This window comes from Aulonocara sp. 'chitande type north' Nkhata Bay, linkage group LG13 (genome assembly GCF_057382095.1).
Source record: "Aulonocara sp. 'chitande type north' Nkhata Bay isolate Kocher_YH1m ecotype deep benthic linkage group LG13, A_spYH_male_GT1.1, whole genome shotgun sequence".
NCBI lineage: Eukaryota > Metazoa > Chordata > Actinopteri > Cichliformes > Cichlidae > Aulonocara > Aulonocara sp. 'chitande type north' Nkhata Bay.
In genome coordinates, this window is record NC_141356.1 from 12,611,252 (window position 1) to 12,629,890 (window position 18,639).

At 40.6% G+C, this 18,639-nt stretch overlaps 1 protein-coding gene and 1 pseudogene across 1 annotated transcript; one reads left to right on the forward strand and one right to left on the reverse strand.

Moving 5' to 3' along the window:
• Positions 1-4,406: 4,406 nt before the first annotated feature.
• On the reverse strand, positions 4,407-8,458 carry LOC147315796 (uncharacterized). The gene is made up of 3 exons (XM_086258757.1): positions 8,372-8,458; positions 5,366-5,556; positions 4,407-5,243 (listed from the first exon to the last, which is right to left on the reverse strand). Exons 1-3 carry the CDS (start codon positions 8,456-8,458, stop codon positions 4,766-4,768), a joined length of 756 nt encoding a protein of 251 aa, XP_086114883.1. The 3' UTR covers positions 4,407-4,765.
• Positions 8,459-14,927: 6,469 nt separating this feature from the next.
• Positions 14,928-18,487, forward strand: LOC147315797 (uncharacterized; annotated as a pseudogene).
• The last annotated feature ends 152 nt before the right edge of the window (positions 18,488-18,639 follow it).

An 18,639-nucleotide genomic window follows, 5' to 3' on the forward strand; every position in this document is an offset into this window, starting at 1 on the left:
GGAATAAAAAGCATAGTCTCAGTTAGGGCTGGGCCATATCATACGGCATATGTTATATCGTTACCACAAATTTTCAAATAATCGTGATAAATATTTTTGGTCATATTGCCCTGCCCTAGTCTCAGTATATTGACTCACAGATATCAGCAAAAATGTCAGTGGGAGAATGATGAAACTACTGCGATTCATCAGAACTGAGTAGTTTGAGGTTCTTTGTTTTTCTTTTTTTTCTCAGAATCAGAATACTTTATTGATCCTTAAGGAAATTATGTGGGTTACAGCAAAATGTTTCACTGATATTGCTGTGTTTGTTGGGGAGAAAACTTACAAACATACAGTACAGCACTTCAGAGTCATACTGCTAGCGATTAAAGGTGCCTGAACACATTCTCTATTCCAGTCTTTCTCAAACGGTGGCATGCGTACCACTACTGGTATTTGGGCTCTCTCTGGTGATACGCAGGAAATCTCCAATCAACTAATATACCATTGGGGAGGTATGCAAAGACGATACAAGAGTTCCCGAGGCTTTTCTGGGAGCCGGAGTAAAACAAGAAAACATGTCCCCGAGCTTGAATCCTCTATGAAGAGCAGCCTTTCCTCATTGCCATTGGTCGCGGCCACTACAGAGCGTTGGCGGGCTCGTTTCCCTGGGGCTTAAAACTGCAAAGCTGATGGTAAGAACACTGTCCTTTTCTGTGGTGCCCCGATCCCAGCCACTATGAGTCTGAGGCTCGGTGGGGGCGCGGGAGATACTGTCAGTGAGTCGCGAACTATGGCCCGGATCTCAAAGCTCCTGGTAGCCAGGAGAATGCGACCCATTTCTTCTGCGAGAGGGTGGTAATCCTTTGCAGCCAGCAGCAGGGAGTTGACGAGGTCAACCTTGCACCAGCAACTGTCGGAGGAAGACATGAGCGAAGCGGAATCCACCATCATCTGTTCCTAGCAAGGACAGCGTGCTCTCCATGAGCTCGAGAGCGGTACCATCACCCAGGCCCAAAAGAGAGAGGAGTTTCACGAGACACTCTACTGCTGTAGCACTGTTCTATTGAGAGCAGTGTATTTCCCTTGGCTGGGGGGAAGGAGGGTCATCACATGGCTGGTGGACAGCGGATCCAGCAAGTTACTGTAGGGTTACTGTCTGAAGTTGGGCTAGCTGGTATATTTAATGATGTTCTGTGTGGTGGCTAGCTACACAGCTATAGTTAGCATAATATAAACACAGTGAAGCTGGAGGATGAACGCTAACTTTTTTTCCACTCGATAAAGGTTTATGTGAAAAAAACAATTGCAAGTACAAGTGTTGAATTTTGAGGAGAAATTTATTTTGAGCGAAGAAAAGTTAAATTTGAGCGAACAAAATTAATTGCTGCGTGTAAAAAATTTATTTCAGTGTTTGCTATTATCCATATACACACACAGTCCGGTCTTTAAGTCTGACGTCATTAGCCATGTGTGGGCCCAAACTCCACTGCAGATCCCTAAGTCAAATGATTACTGCAGCATTACTGAGAGTTGAAAAACTGTATAAATTCTTTCATCTGTAATAAAATGATCACTGTGGCTGCTCTACTAGGTGTAACAGTTAAGTTTGACATCCAGACATCCATGAAAACAGAATTTATTATATTTAATGGAGTTAGAAGTTAGCAGGGCGCTAGCTTCCATCTAAATATAATATACCATGGTCTGACTTAGGGATTTCTGAAAAAAATTAAAATGTACAGCTCTGCTATCTGCTACCTCCTATCACTTCCAACATAAATGAAGATAGGAAAGTAAATAGCAGTGACGTTCATAGGGTTACTGAAGTTGGCAGACAATGATCACTGACTGTTTTTAGGGGCTTGTTCAGATTAAATAGAACAAGATACACAGCATTAAAACATGTTAAAAACATAATTTTTGCACGCAGCAATGAATTTCCTTCATTCAAATCTAGATTTTCTTCATTTGAAATAAATTATACAGCTGATACAGTTCTGGGGAAGAAACTATGTTTCAGTCTGTTCTGAAGTACCTGTCTGATGGAAATAGCTTGAGCAGATGACTCAGTTTGTCTGGTCGTCTATACACAGCAAGTGTTGTAGAGAAGACCCAGAGATGCTCACTGTGCATCACTGGTGTTTTGTGCTGTTTCCACTACATGTTGGAGTGCCTTTTTGTCACCTTTGGTGCAGCTGACATGTTGATTGTGAGCATGCTTTCTATTGTGCATCTGTTGATGAGCAGTTTGAGGGGATTTAGGCTGTCTTTAGCCTCCTTAGGAAGTAAAGGTGTTGTTGTGCCTTAACAGCAGGTCTGTAGGTATTGTCATCTCTTTGAGTGGCTGAGCCAGAGCCCTGAATTAAACTTGATTGAATATCTCTGGAGAGATCTGAACATTGCTGTGCCCTCACACTAGTTTCGACATGACGGAGCTTTCAATTAAATTTTCAGTTCAGTTTTATTTATATTGCACCAAATCACAACAGCAGTAGGCTCAAGGTGTTTAATATTGTAAAGCAAAGACTCTAGCAAGCACTTGGTGACAATGGGATGGAAAACCCTGTTATAAAATTCCTATATAACAGAAAAAACAAAATAGTAGCAGAACAGGCTCAGGAACGGGCAGTGGCTGTCTACATCTGCAGTCCTATTCCTCGTCATGTACATGTCTTTGTATTCTTTCTCTTATCCCCCAGTCTGTCACGTATCCATGTCTGCTATGTCCCAGTGTCCCTCTGTTCCTTGTTTCGTCATCTTCTGATGGCTGTGTTCTTCCTCAAGAGTGTTTCCCGTGTTCAGGATTATTTACTCTCGACCAGGATTCCTGGCATTTTGAGAGGGGCCAGCAATAAATCTGGGTTTTTTTTTATTCAACCTTTGTGCTTTTGGAGTCCTGAGTTTGGTTCCCAAACTTGCTCCTCACTAAGGAATTAAGAACACACTAGGTAACGAGAGGATGGCAGTAGGTGGGAACTGTTGGTGGAACAAGCTGGAGACAGCCACAGTTACATAACTGAGGGAAATGAAAGAGCAAAACACAAAGATGAGACTTGGACAGAGTGGACATGAAGGGAACAAAGGGAACAATGACACAGAACTCTGGAATGTAAGCTTCAGTCCACCTTTTTAGTACACATAATGTTCAGAATTAAGAGTAATTTATTCACTCCAAACTGGGAAATTGTTTTGTTACAGACCCTGTTCTTTAATTCAAACTTTTTAAGTTTGATTCTAGTAGTAGCCTTACTATAGTAGCAATATTCTGGTTATGTTATGGTCCAGAGTCTGTGGACTTGGTGTTTATGCTTGAGTGTATTAATATTCTGTTGGGTTGTTTGTGATTATCCCTAGTGCTTTGTGTCCTCTGTGCTCTTCTGTTCCACGTTTCAAGTTCCTATGTTCTGTCTCCCCAGTCTGTGTTAAGTTTGCGTGTTTAGAGGTTTGGTGTTTTTTAAGGTTTGTTTCTCTTGTCAATGTTTCTAGTTTTGCTTCCCCTTTTCGTCCCATTAATCCCAGCCTTGTCTCCCTCCTGTCTCCCATTCCCTGATTGCCCTGTGTGTATTTAAGCCCTGTGTTTTTTCGTGTGCATTGCTGGTTTGTCTGTGTTCTTTCCCTGCATCATCATCCCTGCGCCTCCATTTAAGGTTTCAGTTTTGTTTGGTTAATTTTTCACAGTTTAAGTTATCCTTTCATTTTGTTTTGTTTCATGCCCATTATGTTCCTGTTTGTATCACCTACCATATTAATAAAGCTCGCCCACATCAGAAGCTGCCTGCATCTTGGGTCCTACTTTCAATCTCCACTCGTCTGCCACTGCAGACATGACAATTTCAAAGATTAAATGATACTGGAAAGGTAGTTACTATCATACCATGACCCTCTGAACTCATCATTTATGAAAACCTGATTAAAATAAATGTTCAAATGTTTCAATATTTATATCCCAATTTAGAGTGAAATGAAATACAACCACTGTGTTGGGATGCATGGAAAAGCTCCATTACTGTTATTGTTATTATTAGGTGACTTATACAGCACTTAAAAAAAACCCTTGATATCCATGTACATCACAGCAGCAAATAGACAAACATAACTCATTTTTGTACCTTTTAATAAATATGTTTGTATGAATAAAAAGCATACATGAAGGTCATGTAAAAATGTATTGGACAAGGATCATGTTATAATGTGCCACATTGTCAGTACAGAAAACTAAGCCACATTTCTTTACAGGATTTTAGAACTCTTTATCTTCTCTTACCATGTGACCATGAATTTAGATAAAGTAGTAAAAGATGTATTAAAATTATTGTTTGTAGCTGACACAAATATTTACTTGCTGTTCAGGGGGGGATCTAAAGGAGCTACTGGATTTGGTCAAGTCACAAATGTGCAAAATGAGAAAAAAAAGGGTTTGACAGAAACAAACTATCATAAAAGTAAAACTAAAATTATGTAGAGATTGTAAAAGATTCTTGAATCAAATTCAGAAATTGTAAAAGAAATTGTGCAGATATGTATAGATGCTGTGGACATTTAAAGATTTAATGAAATAAATGTTTTGAAGATGATGAAATAAGCCAAAAATATATAAAACATATACATGACATTTCCATCAACTGTTTACACACTCTGTGTTTGCATTCCTCTGTGTGTTTATGTGCACATAGTCCATCTTTATTTTTAAATTTCTCTGCATCTGTCCCATCACATGTTCCCCTCTTCATTCTCACTTTGTTTTTGCCAACACAAGCCCACCTGTTTCTGCTAAAATCAGTTAAACTGGTGATCTGCTGCTAACATCTGCTGCAGTGTTGTTCATACTGCAGCAGCACAGACATGACAGCAAACTGTCAACAGGTCCTTTCTGCATGAAACAAAATAGCATCAAGTCCACAAAAGGACTGAGCAGGATCATGGCCAAACTTACATTTCTGACAAAAGATAATAGAATTACTGCAGGCAAGACCAACACAAAGTAATTCAGGTGCAACAGAAACAAAGTTCCTATAATTCTTCGTTTTTCCTCAGCAGGAACTGAGGTGGCAGCAGGCAGAGCTTTGAGGGTCCCAGCTAAACAAAGAATGAACAGAGGGGCAGGGTAGAAGGTAAAAAGATAGATGCGTTCATGTTGGGGTAGTAATATTGCAAGAGAGATAGTGATAACACACACGGTCCAGACCAGAACAGAGACCAAAATAGAACCTTTAGTTTGTCTTATGAAGTTCAACATTGGACAGGTGATGAAAAAATACCTGCAACACAAAACAGACAGTATTCTGATTGATGCGGTAGACAATAGTTTGACTGTAAGGATGCTTCAAGTCACAATAAAATGTAGTATACTTGCATTGAAAGATATATGAAAGATAAATACCTTTCCAGAACAATGCAGGTTTTGAAGTTGAGACTAGTTGTAACACCGAAGAAGACAAACACTGCAGAGACACCGGTGGGCTGATGATGGTCTTCCAGTTTAGCCAGCCAAAGAACTGGAGCACAGAGCTGGATTAGATTGGAAACCAGGATGTGTATGTAATAGGGGGCAGGGCCTGGATCCCTTCGTCTCTGCAGAAAATATGAGATTTACAATAATAAGCCATTTTTTATATAACTATATATTTTGCCTTACTGTATTCAGTGTCTAGTGTCTCTGCAAAGGAAAGTGGACCAAGAGTCCTTTTTACCTTGATAAATAAAAATTATTGTTCCAAAGGCTTTTTTATATTTCCCCCTTCCTACTCATTAATAAGGACATATAACTAAACACTATATAAGGTTTAAGGATTTAAAGGTTACTGTCCAGAGCTGTGTGCAGCAGGCGGGAATGGAGGACCCAAAATGCAGACTCCAGGAGGCAAACTGTAAACTAAAAAAACAGCTTTCTTGCTGAACACCTGAAAAACCAACACTATCTAAACTGGGAATACAAATAAAGTAAAATAGACAGGCAGGCTAGCAGACAGAACACAAGGTGGAACTAAATAATAGAAACCTTAAATCAAAGAATATCAATAACCAAATCATAACCACTGGCTCGACAGACCTTTAAAACTAAATCGAGAATGTGCTGGGTAGGTTCTTTTATTTTCAACAAAGCCAACTGAGTCTAATAATACAGCGGTCCCCAACCCCCGGGCCTCGGACCGGTACCGGGCCACAAGAGTTGAGGCTCAGGTGTGAAATTTATAGTTTTCAGGGTTTTTATCGGTTTTCAGCGTTATTTTGTTATCGTTTTTATCGTTAACTCTGTTTTCCTGGGTCTTTTCACGTGTGTTATGAATAAATCTTCTTTTTTTCAGTACCGGTACTAGTTTTATTATGTTGTATTTATCCGCGACACCTTAAAGGCCGGTCCATGTAAATATTGTCAGGCATAAACCGGTCCGTGGCGCAAAAAAGGTTGGAGACCGCTGTAATAATGGTATATGGCCTGTATTTATATAGCGCTTTACTAGTCCCTAAGGACCCCAAAGCGCTTTACATATCCAGTCATCCACCCATTCACACACACATTCACACACTGGTGATGGCAAGCTACATTGTAGCCACAGCCACCCTGGGGCGCACTGACAGAGGCGAGGCTGCCGGACACTGGCGCCACCGGGCCCTCTGACCACCACCAGTAGGCAACGGGTGAAGTGTCTTGCCCAAGGACACAACGACCGAGACTGTCCAAGCCGGGGCTCGAACCGGCAACCTTCCGATTACAAGGCGAACTCCCAACTCTTGAGCCACGATCGCCCAGATTAAATGCCATGTTGAGGCTGTCATTTTTAGCATCTACATCAGTGGTGGGCAGCTCCAAGCCTCAATAGCCAGTGTCCTGCATCAAGATGTGTTCTTGATCCAACACAGCTGATTTAAATAGATAAATTACCTCCTCAACATGTCCTGACGTTCTCCAGAGGCCTGGTAATGAACTAATCATTTGATTCAGGTGTGTTGACCCAAGGTGAGATCTAAAACGTGGAGGATACCGGCCCTTGAGGCTTGCAGTTGCCCAGCCCTGATCTACATAAATGTTAAAATGTAGCTCAGGTGGCAGAGCAGGTCAGCCACTAATCAGAAGGTCGGTGGTTCGATCCCAGGCTGCCTCCTGGCTGCATGCCAAATATCCTTGGGCAAGATACTAACCCCATGTTTGCCTACTGGTGGTGGTCAGAGGGCCCGGTGGCGCCAGTGTCCGGCAGCCTCGCCTCTGTCAGTGCGCCCCAGGGCAGCTGTGGCTACAATGTAGCTTGCCATCGCCAGTGTGTGAATGTGTGTGTGAATGGGTGAATGACTGAATGTAGTGTGAAGCGCTTTGGGGTCCTTAGGGACTAGAAAAGCGCTATACAAATGCAGGCCATTTACCATTTACCATTTAAAATCACCCACAATAAAATAATTATTGTGGGTCATTGACTGCAACTCTGGATAGAATCAGAGCTAATGAGGCTGCACAGTCTACAGCAGGGGTGTCGAACTCCAGGCCTTGAGGGCTGGTGTCCTGCAGGTTTTAGCCACGGACCGGTTTATGCCCGACAATATTTTCACAGACCGGCCTTTAAGGTGTCGCGGATAAATGAGGGAGGGGCTAATAATCGGCTCAGTCATTTTTAATGATCGTTGAAGGCCCAGATCGTAATCGTGATTAAAATTCGATTAATTGAGCAGCCCTACTGTGAAGCCAGGTCTCCAGTAATCCGGGCCTCCAGATCTGCAAAGGCTAGTATCATTGTCACTAAAGGAGGCCGAGGAGTAACCAAATATCTTACACAATGAGCAGGAAAGTGAGGGAAGGGCAGCTGAAGAGCACATGCTGCTAGTGAGTTGGCTACAAGCTAAGCTAAGCTAAAGACACAGTGAGTGAATACTGTGAATATAATTCATGAGTGAATCAACAGAGCATGCTTGGCTAAAGCACATAAAGACTGGACTATGAAATAAGACATTATCAAAGTTTTTAATTAAACAGACAAGATACACAAAAACACAACTGTGTGTTGCAACAGGAACAGGAAGTCAGTGCCACCCCAAGGAGAAAGCCAGTGATGCAGATGCATCAGCTTTCTTTTCCCACAGACAACCTTGTCTGATTTTATTGTCATTCTAGGTCTGCTAGACTTTGTAGTATTTGTAATGATTACTAGTAATGATGGGTTACAGCCAAGGTAGGCAACATTAATTTATGTTTAAACTCATGATTCTGATTACATTAACTCACTATAGTGTCTAGGGGTTTGGGAATCCTTATGTGTGCAATAGCTCTTTATATCTTGCTAAATGCGGTTGGCTAAATCCAAAAAGCACAGTGAATACTTAACTAGCAGTACAGGTTAGTTGATTTGTTAAATCTTCAAATACTGATAGAGATGGACGTAATTGCATACATACATACCGCACAGCACATACAATAGATGATCAGTATGGTCAAAGGAAGGCAGACACAGACGTCAATCCACATTATCACTTCAACAGGCTCCATCTGTGTTCACTCTTCAGTGATGGAGATGCTATAAATAAATTGTCCATTATTTATCTTATAAAATAAATAAGACTAAAAAAGGGACAAAGTTAGTACTGCTCTTGAGCAGAGGTGAAATTACAGATACAAATGTCTTGATGCATGCTCAATCATCCAGGTAATGGAATCCCAAAAAGTTGATTCTGTTCATCTGGACATAACGTTCTTAGTGGGAGAAGCATTTCATCACTCATCCAAGTGACTTCTCCATGAATAGATACAAATGTTTGGAGAATGGTTTATTAAACCAAAAGTTAGTCATTAGAGTTGAATGTTTATTAAACCAAAAGTTAGTCATTAGAGTTGAATGTTAGCCATCTGTACTTGCGTGAAACAGAGGATAAAATAAACCTTAATTGTATCTTCTTAGATCAAACATTGCATCAAAACCATTTCTAGTGAGTTGAAAATATCAGTTACTGATATTCCTCTGGCAGAGGCCGACTGTATGACAGACATGACAACATGAACTTGACAACATAAGACACGCAGACATGAAACACATGAAGGGTAAGGGAGACTTCACAGGGGTTGAAAACACAAGGGGAAACTAATAAGTAAATGAACTTAGATAAGCTAACGAACTTAAACAACCATAACATCAAAATAAATGAAAACTCAAAACGCTGGGTCAAAAGACCCAGGATCGTGACTGTTCCTTAATTTCAGTAGGATATCTGATGACACAGACTTGTCCTGATTGTGAAACACTTTCCCTATTAATGTTTTCCTCTTCAAATAGAAAAAATATGCATATGAAAGGAAAAAAATCACATTTACTTGCCTCAGGACTGCTTATAGTTGAACCACTGTATACAATCTGCTGAGTCTGTTTTGAACAAGGAAGCTGGGGCAACATACTTTACACTCCACCCCCCACTTAAATACATTCGCTTTCAGACTGGAGCGACGTTTATCTTTAAAGAACAGACCCTTTATTTTCAGGGTCTAGTGCCCTTTATTCATGTTTAAAACTATTTCCAAGAGCCCTGGATCCAGCCTTGAGCTGGCTTCTGTGGCCTAACTATGATAATGTTTTTATAATATAATTACATCCATCCATCTTCATCCGCTTTATCCGAGGCCGGGTCGCGGGAGCAGCAGCCTAAGCAAAGAGGCCCACACCTCCCTCTCCCCAAATATAATTACAATGATACAAAAACTAATTTTCAAAAAATGTTTCCTAATACTTTTTATAAAATACACATCATATTGTATCTATCAACTGAGACAATAAATTCATAAGGAATGTGTTTACTGAGGTCAAACTAGGTCATAAAGAAATTTATTCATGATCAGACTACTCTTTGAAACCAGGAAAGTCATCCCCTGTTGACCCTTACATGGAATACAAGTTAATTTACTTTCATATTAGTTAGATATTTCAAAACCATAAACTCCTTCTATCTTTTATATACAGTCAATAATCACAGTCTTCAGTGCTGCAATGGGCCAGTTTGTTCTGAGCTAAGTGCTCTCAAAGCAAAATGGAATTTTTAAAAAAAGGAAACTTTTATTTAGGTGAAGTAGAAGAATTCTATGAAACTTCAGAAACAGGGAGCAAACAGCAGAATTTAAAAGTAGAAAGCCTTCCAGACACACAAGGCACCACAAACAAAAACTGACAGAAGACAAATGACGAGTATGACTATTACTGAGTTTCAGATACCTCAAAGTCTGAATACTGAACTTGGGAGTGATGTAATTCCTGAGTTTACATTTCTTTTACATCCCAGTAGTTAAGTCGAAGTCTGCTGGTACTCTGTGTGGCTTATTTATTAACAAATCACAAATAGGCAGGGCAGCATAGATTTTTTTTTAAAAATCACAGTTTTACTGTTATTTATATTGGATTGTTATTAGTTAGTATAAAATCCAAATAGAAGGGGCCTTCCAGATTCAAATTCAGATTGGGAACTCAGAAATTTGGACTTTTGACTCATGCAGGAACACACCATGAAGATGCAGCGAAAAGTCATTAGGGTAGAGGAGAGACATGTGGGCAATAAGACACAGCTGAGACAAATTATCTTCTTTGACAACTAGACAGGTGGAAGTGAGACTTAAGGAAGGGCACAAAAGACACATGAGTATCAATATAAGACATGAAGCAATAGAATAGTAAAGGTCCTAACATGTAAATGAAGATTTTGCAAGAAAATTACAAGAGTATACTAAAATATGCAACAAAAACATGAAGATTTAAATCTAACTGTAATCACTAACTGAAAGGGGAGGCAAGTCGTCCCCCTCGTCCCCAGATTCTGCATTTTCAGAACATTGCTTGAAGCAGGAACTATTTGGATCACACAGGAATGGTAAATGGTAAATGGCCTGTATTTGTATAGCGCTTTTCTAGTCCCTAAGGACCCCAAAGCGCTTTACACAACCTGTCATCCACCCATTCACACACACATTCACACACTGGTGATGGCAAGCTACAATGTAGCCACAGCCACCCTGGGGCGCACTGACAGAGGCGAGGCTGCCAGACACTGGCGCCACCGGGCCCTCTGACCACCACCAGAAACACAGAGGCACTAAACAGGTCTCTGTTTTCAATAACAAATATGATGGCATTAAAGTCTATAGAAAGGTATTGACCTTTCAGGTATAATTCTTTATTTAACTCCACAAAAAAGGCAAACCATAGTATAATTGACTCATGCATCATTCATATTCACATTTTCAAAATGAAAATAAATGTAAAAGGCAAACCATAGTATAATTGACTCATGCATCATTCATATTCGCATTTTCAAAATGAAAATAAATGTAAATAACGAGTTTTGAACTAGCAAAGCTGCTACAAGTGTAGTTAAACTTTCAGTTTAGATCACTACATCCTCCTACTTTTTCTCAGAAAAGGCTTACTCACTGGGGCTTTCGACTACTTCAACCACTAAAGACTAAATTTACTCGTGGTTTATTACTCACCACAAGTATTTCCATTTCTAACACACACAGCTGAGTGGAAATTTACTTCTCTCTAAAGGGTTGAGGGATAAAAGAAAAAACATCTCAATTGCTAAATATTCAAAAGCATAGACACCACTGCACAGAGGAACAGAGGAATAGATAAATATAGCCTGCTGATGCTTAGTAATAGTCAGAGTTTAGTTGGGAATACATCATGGCTTTGGTGTAAAACAAACAAACAAAAAAATACATTAATTCATCCAGCCTTGTCCTGTAGCCTTGTATGCTTTGGGTTTTCAGTACAGGAAAGTAACACAAATGTGCAAACATGTCTGCATGGGCTAGCAACTAACCCTGGAATTAACATAAATTCTCCATGTTCCCCAACAGTCCAGGACACAGCACCTTCTTCCTGTATTTACTTTTGTTGCTCCTGCTGCAGACGCATCTGACCAATAAGTAGACTGAACCATCTCACATGGTTTGTTGTTAGCTTTTTGGTAGCTTGGTGTCACTTAGAATTTTATCTTTGTGAAAACAAATCAAACCACTGAAAAAAGCTACAAGTTTACGGGTGTCAACTGACTTGGACCAGAGTAAAAAAAATTTGTCTGTAAAAAGGCCAATAAATCATGTCATTGGTACTACATCAATATGTTGTATACAATTAATAATAGGGGTTGGGTCTATCCAGTAGACATAAGATTTTACAAAAGGAAAGGTAAAATTTAAATCTTAAACTTTATAACAAAATTCATTTATAATTCCAATGTTTAACTATGCAAAAAATTACCACACACATAATTTGATTCTTGTATATTTTATATTCATGTTTAATGACACGTACAATAAGATTAAGTGCAATACTCTTTTAATGACAAAGTTGTATTTTTACTCAGTTGTATATAGCATTTGTATTCTATTTTTAGCCTATTGTGTATATTATTTTATTCTATTGTATATAGTCCATCCATCTTTATCCGGGGCCAGGTCGCAGGGGCAGACAACATCTCAGATGAGATGTTAAAAGATCTAATTTTCCTTAAAAAGAACAGTCTTTGTTTAACTTTTTTGGTAGTGGCATCAGCATGAGATTCAAAACACAGTTTATGGTCAAGTACCACACCTAGATATTTGTAACTCTCCACAATCCCAATATCAGCATCTTTATTGATAGTAGGTGATGAGCAAGAGGACTTCCTAAAATCAATAACCATGTCTTTAGTTTTTGACACATTTAGTGAAAGGAAGGACTCATCACACCAATCCACAAAATCATCTACAACCAGCCCATGGCCTGACTCATCCCTCACATAAAGACTGACGATCAGTGTGTCATCAGCAAACTTCAGGATGTGTCTGTTAGAAAAATTACTGCATAACCGATAAACAATCGCACACAACAGAGAAGGCGAGTGGCCAAGTTTGCACAAACAAAGTTCAAAACTGCTGTGGTGTATCGATGGGGATAGCTGCTTAAAGTCAAGATGTGCCTTAAAAATAACAGCTAGCCCTCCACCGTGGCCAGAAACTCTCGGAACACTAAAATAGGCACAGCCAGTAATTCAGAAAAGACACTTAACTCACCGGATGGAATCCAAGTTTCACTCAAAGAAATTCCAACACATGGGAAGAGAAAAATTCCTTCTACATGAAGGTCTTATTTTTACTGATCTGGCATTAATTAAACCCAACCTGAGAGGAACTGGGTCAGGAACTTCCAAGGCAGTGACAACTAGATCCACCGGTCGGAGGTTTGTTCGCTCCACGCCAACACAGACGTTGAAAAGGAGGGGATTCTCTTCTCAAGAGATCCCACAACAGGAACCAACCAGGAGTCCACTGGGTCCAAAGCACCCAGTGGCACCAAGAGTTGCAGACAGGATCAATGAATGGAGTGAAGCTCATGGGGAAAACAAGAAATCCGGATTCTATTAACAATTATTAATATAAAGTCTTAACAGTATGTCCTTAAACTTGTAAATGTGTATATGGTCATCAGCAAACTGAACTTGTTTCTACTCAGCTTACTTGACAGAGAAATGATGATAGATCAGTCATTTGCTTTTATCTTTACTACAAAGCAATAAAAATGTTATGTGTTTGATTCTTGTGAAGGTAATTTAATAATACAGCTAGGGCTGCACAATTAATCGTTAGAAAATCGCAATCTCAATTCATACTTATGTGCGGTCTCATTTCCAAAGGACAACGATTTAAAAAAACAAAACGATGATTGTACCACATTTTCATCCGGGACATAATCTGCATGAAAACAAGCGCTCGCTCTTCCTGCTCAACAAATGACAAGGGCGGAGCCTTATACCACATGATACAGAAGCCAGCTGGCAGGGAAAAAACAACGGAGAGCACGTGAGAGATGATGAAGCTGTAAAAGCCAAGAAAGTGACAGGAGAAAATCCATCCTTGTCAACCACCCAAACATCAATAACGGGAACCTTATACAGCGCCTCCCCATACCTGTCGAACTCCCGCAGGCACAAAGAAATTACGGAGGCTATTACTTATCAATGGCTCCCATCAACACTGTGCAAAACGAGGGATTTAGGAAAATGATCAACACCTTAGACAAACGCTACACAGTGCCGTCCCGCAACTATTTTTCCAGGTTCCACTACCTGCTCGCAGTATCGAGCAACGGTGGAGACAGAATTACAAGCAGTACAACATTTTGCGGCAACGACAAAATGTGAGACATTTATTGTTTATGTTCAGTCTCAACTGTTATGAAGTTGATGTGCAGGTAATAAGTGCAAGAAATATTTATATTGGGAAAAAAAATCGTGATTCTCATTTTATGCAAAATCGTGCAGCCCTAAATACAGCTGTCTAAATTTTCTGTTAGGGACACTTTTATAGGGACACTAAGCTAATATAATCTTCTATTAATGAAGGCCAAAAAGGAATAAAAACTATAGAGAGGGTTTTCTGATATTCTGCTCCCTTAAGTCAAACTTTTAGAAGTTGCGAAAGAAAATAATAGATTACCCACAAATTGAATATCGACAAGATTTACTGCAGTAGCTGAAAAATCCGCAAATGAAATGATAGAATCAGAAGCAGAATACTTTATTAATCCCAAAGGAAATTATAGGTTAGCTATGGAAGAAATATAGTATCATCAAAATTCAACTATTTTTAGACATTGAATTTATAACACTGAATTTTTATCCTCCAAATTTCCCTGCAAAAAATTCACCATCAAATATTCACCTGCAAACAATTCACCAAATTCAATATTTGATCACATGACACTGTTAGCCAGCAGTGTGTCTCCTAAAAGAGAGCTGTTTAAAGGTGAGCGATTAGGATTTTCTCCTAAATAGAGATCATTACATAACGCCTAGTCCTACTTAAAATCCCATTCATTTTTATTTTATTTTATCATCTACTCGAACTGAAGAAAACGTTTGACTAACTCAAAGACAATTTCCACGCCTCCCCTGCCTGACCTGTCTGCAGAGGCAGTTTTGAATTTAGGAGTGGCAAGATGGCAGCGGCAAACCCTGGCGGTTCTCCGGTAAGTATATTGTTTTTTTTATCTTCAAGTTTGTCTTTTGAAAGGTTAATTTTATTTAAATCCGTTGCTCACGTATAAAGTACACAGAAGGGGTCTTTGCGCAACTTGTCTGAGGCGTGTCTCACTAAGCGCTACATGCTAGCATCCTGCTAACCAAGCTAACCTTTACATGCTGTGCTTTAGAAAATAGGATACTCTGTACAAAACCATACTTCGCAGATATTGATAGATAGCCGAAAACTGCAAATATAATGTTGGAAACAAGAACGGCATTTAGTGAAGGGGTAAAATACACCATGAATAAAGCCATAGAGTGAATGGCTGCCATGGTTGCAGAACGGCCTGATTTAATGACAAGAATGGGGAAGAGTGAGGTGAAGTGAAGTGAACCAAAGCCACAAAACACGGTCAGACAAGGCGGGAATAGGGCAGTGATCTGTCCGTCAGTATGAAGTTGGTGTGTGCTTTGGTGAACAAAAACTCGAGACCGGTAGCAGGAAGATGGGAGACTCGTGTTTCACTGGAATAGTGGTGAATTAAAACATCCTTTGTTGGGGAAATTTAGGTGTAAATGCATCCATACAGGCGAGATTATATCCACACTTTCAGAAAAGGATATGGTCTATATCTTTACAAATACTATCTAAGCTTAAACAGATAGCATAAGTTAAACGGGATCTTCCCTCTGCTTCTTCTGCTTCTCGTATACACTCTCAAGTTATGTTGAGCAAGACATTATTTGGTTTCACAATGTGCAGCAGTATTTTTGGGGTATATTTTATGGATGTTCTGTTACAGGTCCTTCTTCAGCAGATTATGTGGCCTGAAGATGAAGATGATGACTGTCCTCTTCAAACTAAATGCAGAATCACAGGCTCCATGAGGCATTATATTCTAAATTGTAGGTTTGCCATTTTGCAGGAGGGGAATGCCAATATGAGCTGATCAGAGCCAATATTATTGCAATGTTAAAAATATATTTTGTTTGGATTTCTTCAAGGTTGTTAAACCTCATATTTATTTCAAAGCTCAATGCTTAACTATACACTTTCTTTTTCTTCACAGCAACACCAAGTCAGCTGACAAATCTCCTAAAATTCTGGACTGGATGGGAGATTGTGCCAAAAAGTCTCACAGTGGAGCTAGTAGATGGCAGACTGTGGAATGGCAGATTGATCATCAGTATGCCAGTCCAGGAGCAAAGTGGCAGAAAGACTTGAAACCTCTTCAGTCCAGTCTGGTAAGGCACATTTCTGTGCAGTCATGTTAAATCTTTGTAAGTCAAAGTCGTTGATGGTTTTAGAATTGCTGAAGCATGAGAGTAATTCCAGCCTTATTTGGTATTTTTCCCTTTCATTCGTTTTCTTTATTATTTTCTATAATATTGTGAAGCAAATTCACATGATGTGCTCTTTTCATTTAGCTCGAATATGTTTTGGACCAAAACCTACCTCCAGGAGAACTCCTAGGGAAGGATGACAATATCTGCCTGACTCGGGAAGACTTCTGGAGCCTGGGTTTGGAACACTCCATGGAATCTACTGTAAGTATATACTTTAGCTAATGTACCGCAAAGAAAATATCATGTAATGCAAGATTGTTGTGTTTCAGAAGTCACGTGAACCTCTGATCTTGTCCAAAATCACGGACTTTGACAACATCATTGGTTGTTCTCTCCATGTGGCATGCAGTCTGACACCAGAAGACCCAAACATGCAATTGTTTTGGTCCAGAGCGGGGTTACAGGACTTGGTTGTTTACCGCCATGTCCATGCATGAGTGTGCAAACATGCAGACGGAGTTGGACCAACATGAGTTGTACATCGATCCACTTTTGACCCAAATTGCCACACCGCCCTTTGTCACTGGACACGTGGACAGCCCCCACACCCACTACAAGTCCACGTTTCGCCACCCTATCAGTGGGTTGATAGTCAATGGTGGCTCAGCCACCCCAACTATGTGAAAGCTCTTGATACCCGTGCGGAGGACTACTATGTACACATGCGGGACCTTGCCCAGAAGTGCATATGCCCATTTTCCTTGCGCATGGAGATGGTCCAGGTGCTGGATCAACATGAATTGGGAGTACTCAAGGAACCTATCCAGGCTCACTCTTTCTTCCGCATTCTTCACATCCAGAAGCTATTGGATGAACTCCCCTTGGTGGTACCTTTCACGTGGGAGGAAGATGAGTCCAGTCTGCAGTTCATCCTGTCAAAATGTCTCTCCCACATGGTCGAGGAGCTCTGGGATCTGTGTAAACAGTACAGGGGCAAGGGCGGTTTCCTTCCAGTCTGGAGAGCCTTTCAGCTGGAGATAGCGCTTGAAGAGGCATTTCATGGAAACCCCTTGTCCAACCTTGATATTGTCTATTCTTCAGCCCTGGGCACAAGTTCTCACCACGATTTCAGTGCCACGCATATCCGGGGCTTCATGGCGCTTGGTCCTGCCACAGGGGCAGCAATTGACAACACACCTCCACCTTTATCACACTGGACCAAGCACAACCTACAGGTTCTGCAAGTCCAACGGCTCTTCTCCCTCACATGCAACATGGAATGTAAGCCGTCAGTACTTGACCCTTCACTCGTTCTCCTCTTGCTGCAAAATATTTTCCGTAGGAATGAAAAGATCCCTCTTACTGAGCTCCAAGCAACTAAGTGCCCTGAGACTTTGAAGGGACACATCATCATTAGTTGAGAACCTCGCTACAAGGGAGTCCTTTACAAATCCATTCACCTTTTCCAGGGCCAGGAAGCTCATCAAAGATGTTTCAGAGTGCCTGAAGTCTGGCTTCCTGGAAATGAAGCTGAGGTGGTTTCCTGACCTTAAATTTCGAGATCTCAGAGGAACTCGCTGGGCAACCTGGAACTTAAGTCCACAATGACGACAAAGAGCCTTCAATTGAGGCACGTTCGTCAGCCTTGGTAGGAGACATAGCCATGGAAATGGAGCGCTGCTCGATTTGCTATGCTTGCAATCTGGAAAAGTACCGCGAACATGGCATGCCATGGTTGATCCACGTCCTGAAACGGGTTCCAGTTCAGTAGGTCTCCTCATGAACCGTGATTTTGTATGCTATGACAAGATCAAGGATCTGCTAATGGTGCTCAAGGTCAGCCAAGCGGACCTTCAGAAGTGGAAGATCATGTCGACATCCGTTTGTGACAGAACCTTTGGATTCACTTTGTACAAGCTGCACTATGACATTCCATATCGGATGGTGCACCATCCAGTAACTTCAAAGAAGAAGCCTCCAACACTCCTACTGGAACAGGATCCCGTGGAAGTTCCCGTCGAGCTAGAGGATGAAGAACCTGACACTGTGATTACAAGAGCTGTGTTCATGCCAGCCAGTGTCAGTAGGCAGTGGTCAGAAGAGGAGCTGTTGTTTGTGAAGACAGACCCTTCAGTCAGGGTCAATGATATATACCGTCAGTATGTGCAAGGCTGCAGGCATGGGCGCCCGGTCATACCAGGCATTTGTCCATAAAAGAAGGGAGTTGGTGTCCAAAAAGAAGACGTAAATGAACGGTGTTACTTAATCCACCAATCAAGTGCATGTTGAAGTCATGTTCTGATGAAAATGTGTAAAAGATGTGTGATTTGTAGTATGTTGTTCTTTTTTTTCATGTTACACAAAAGTGATGTTTTGTTACTGTTGTTACTGTTTGAAAAT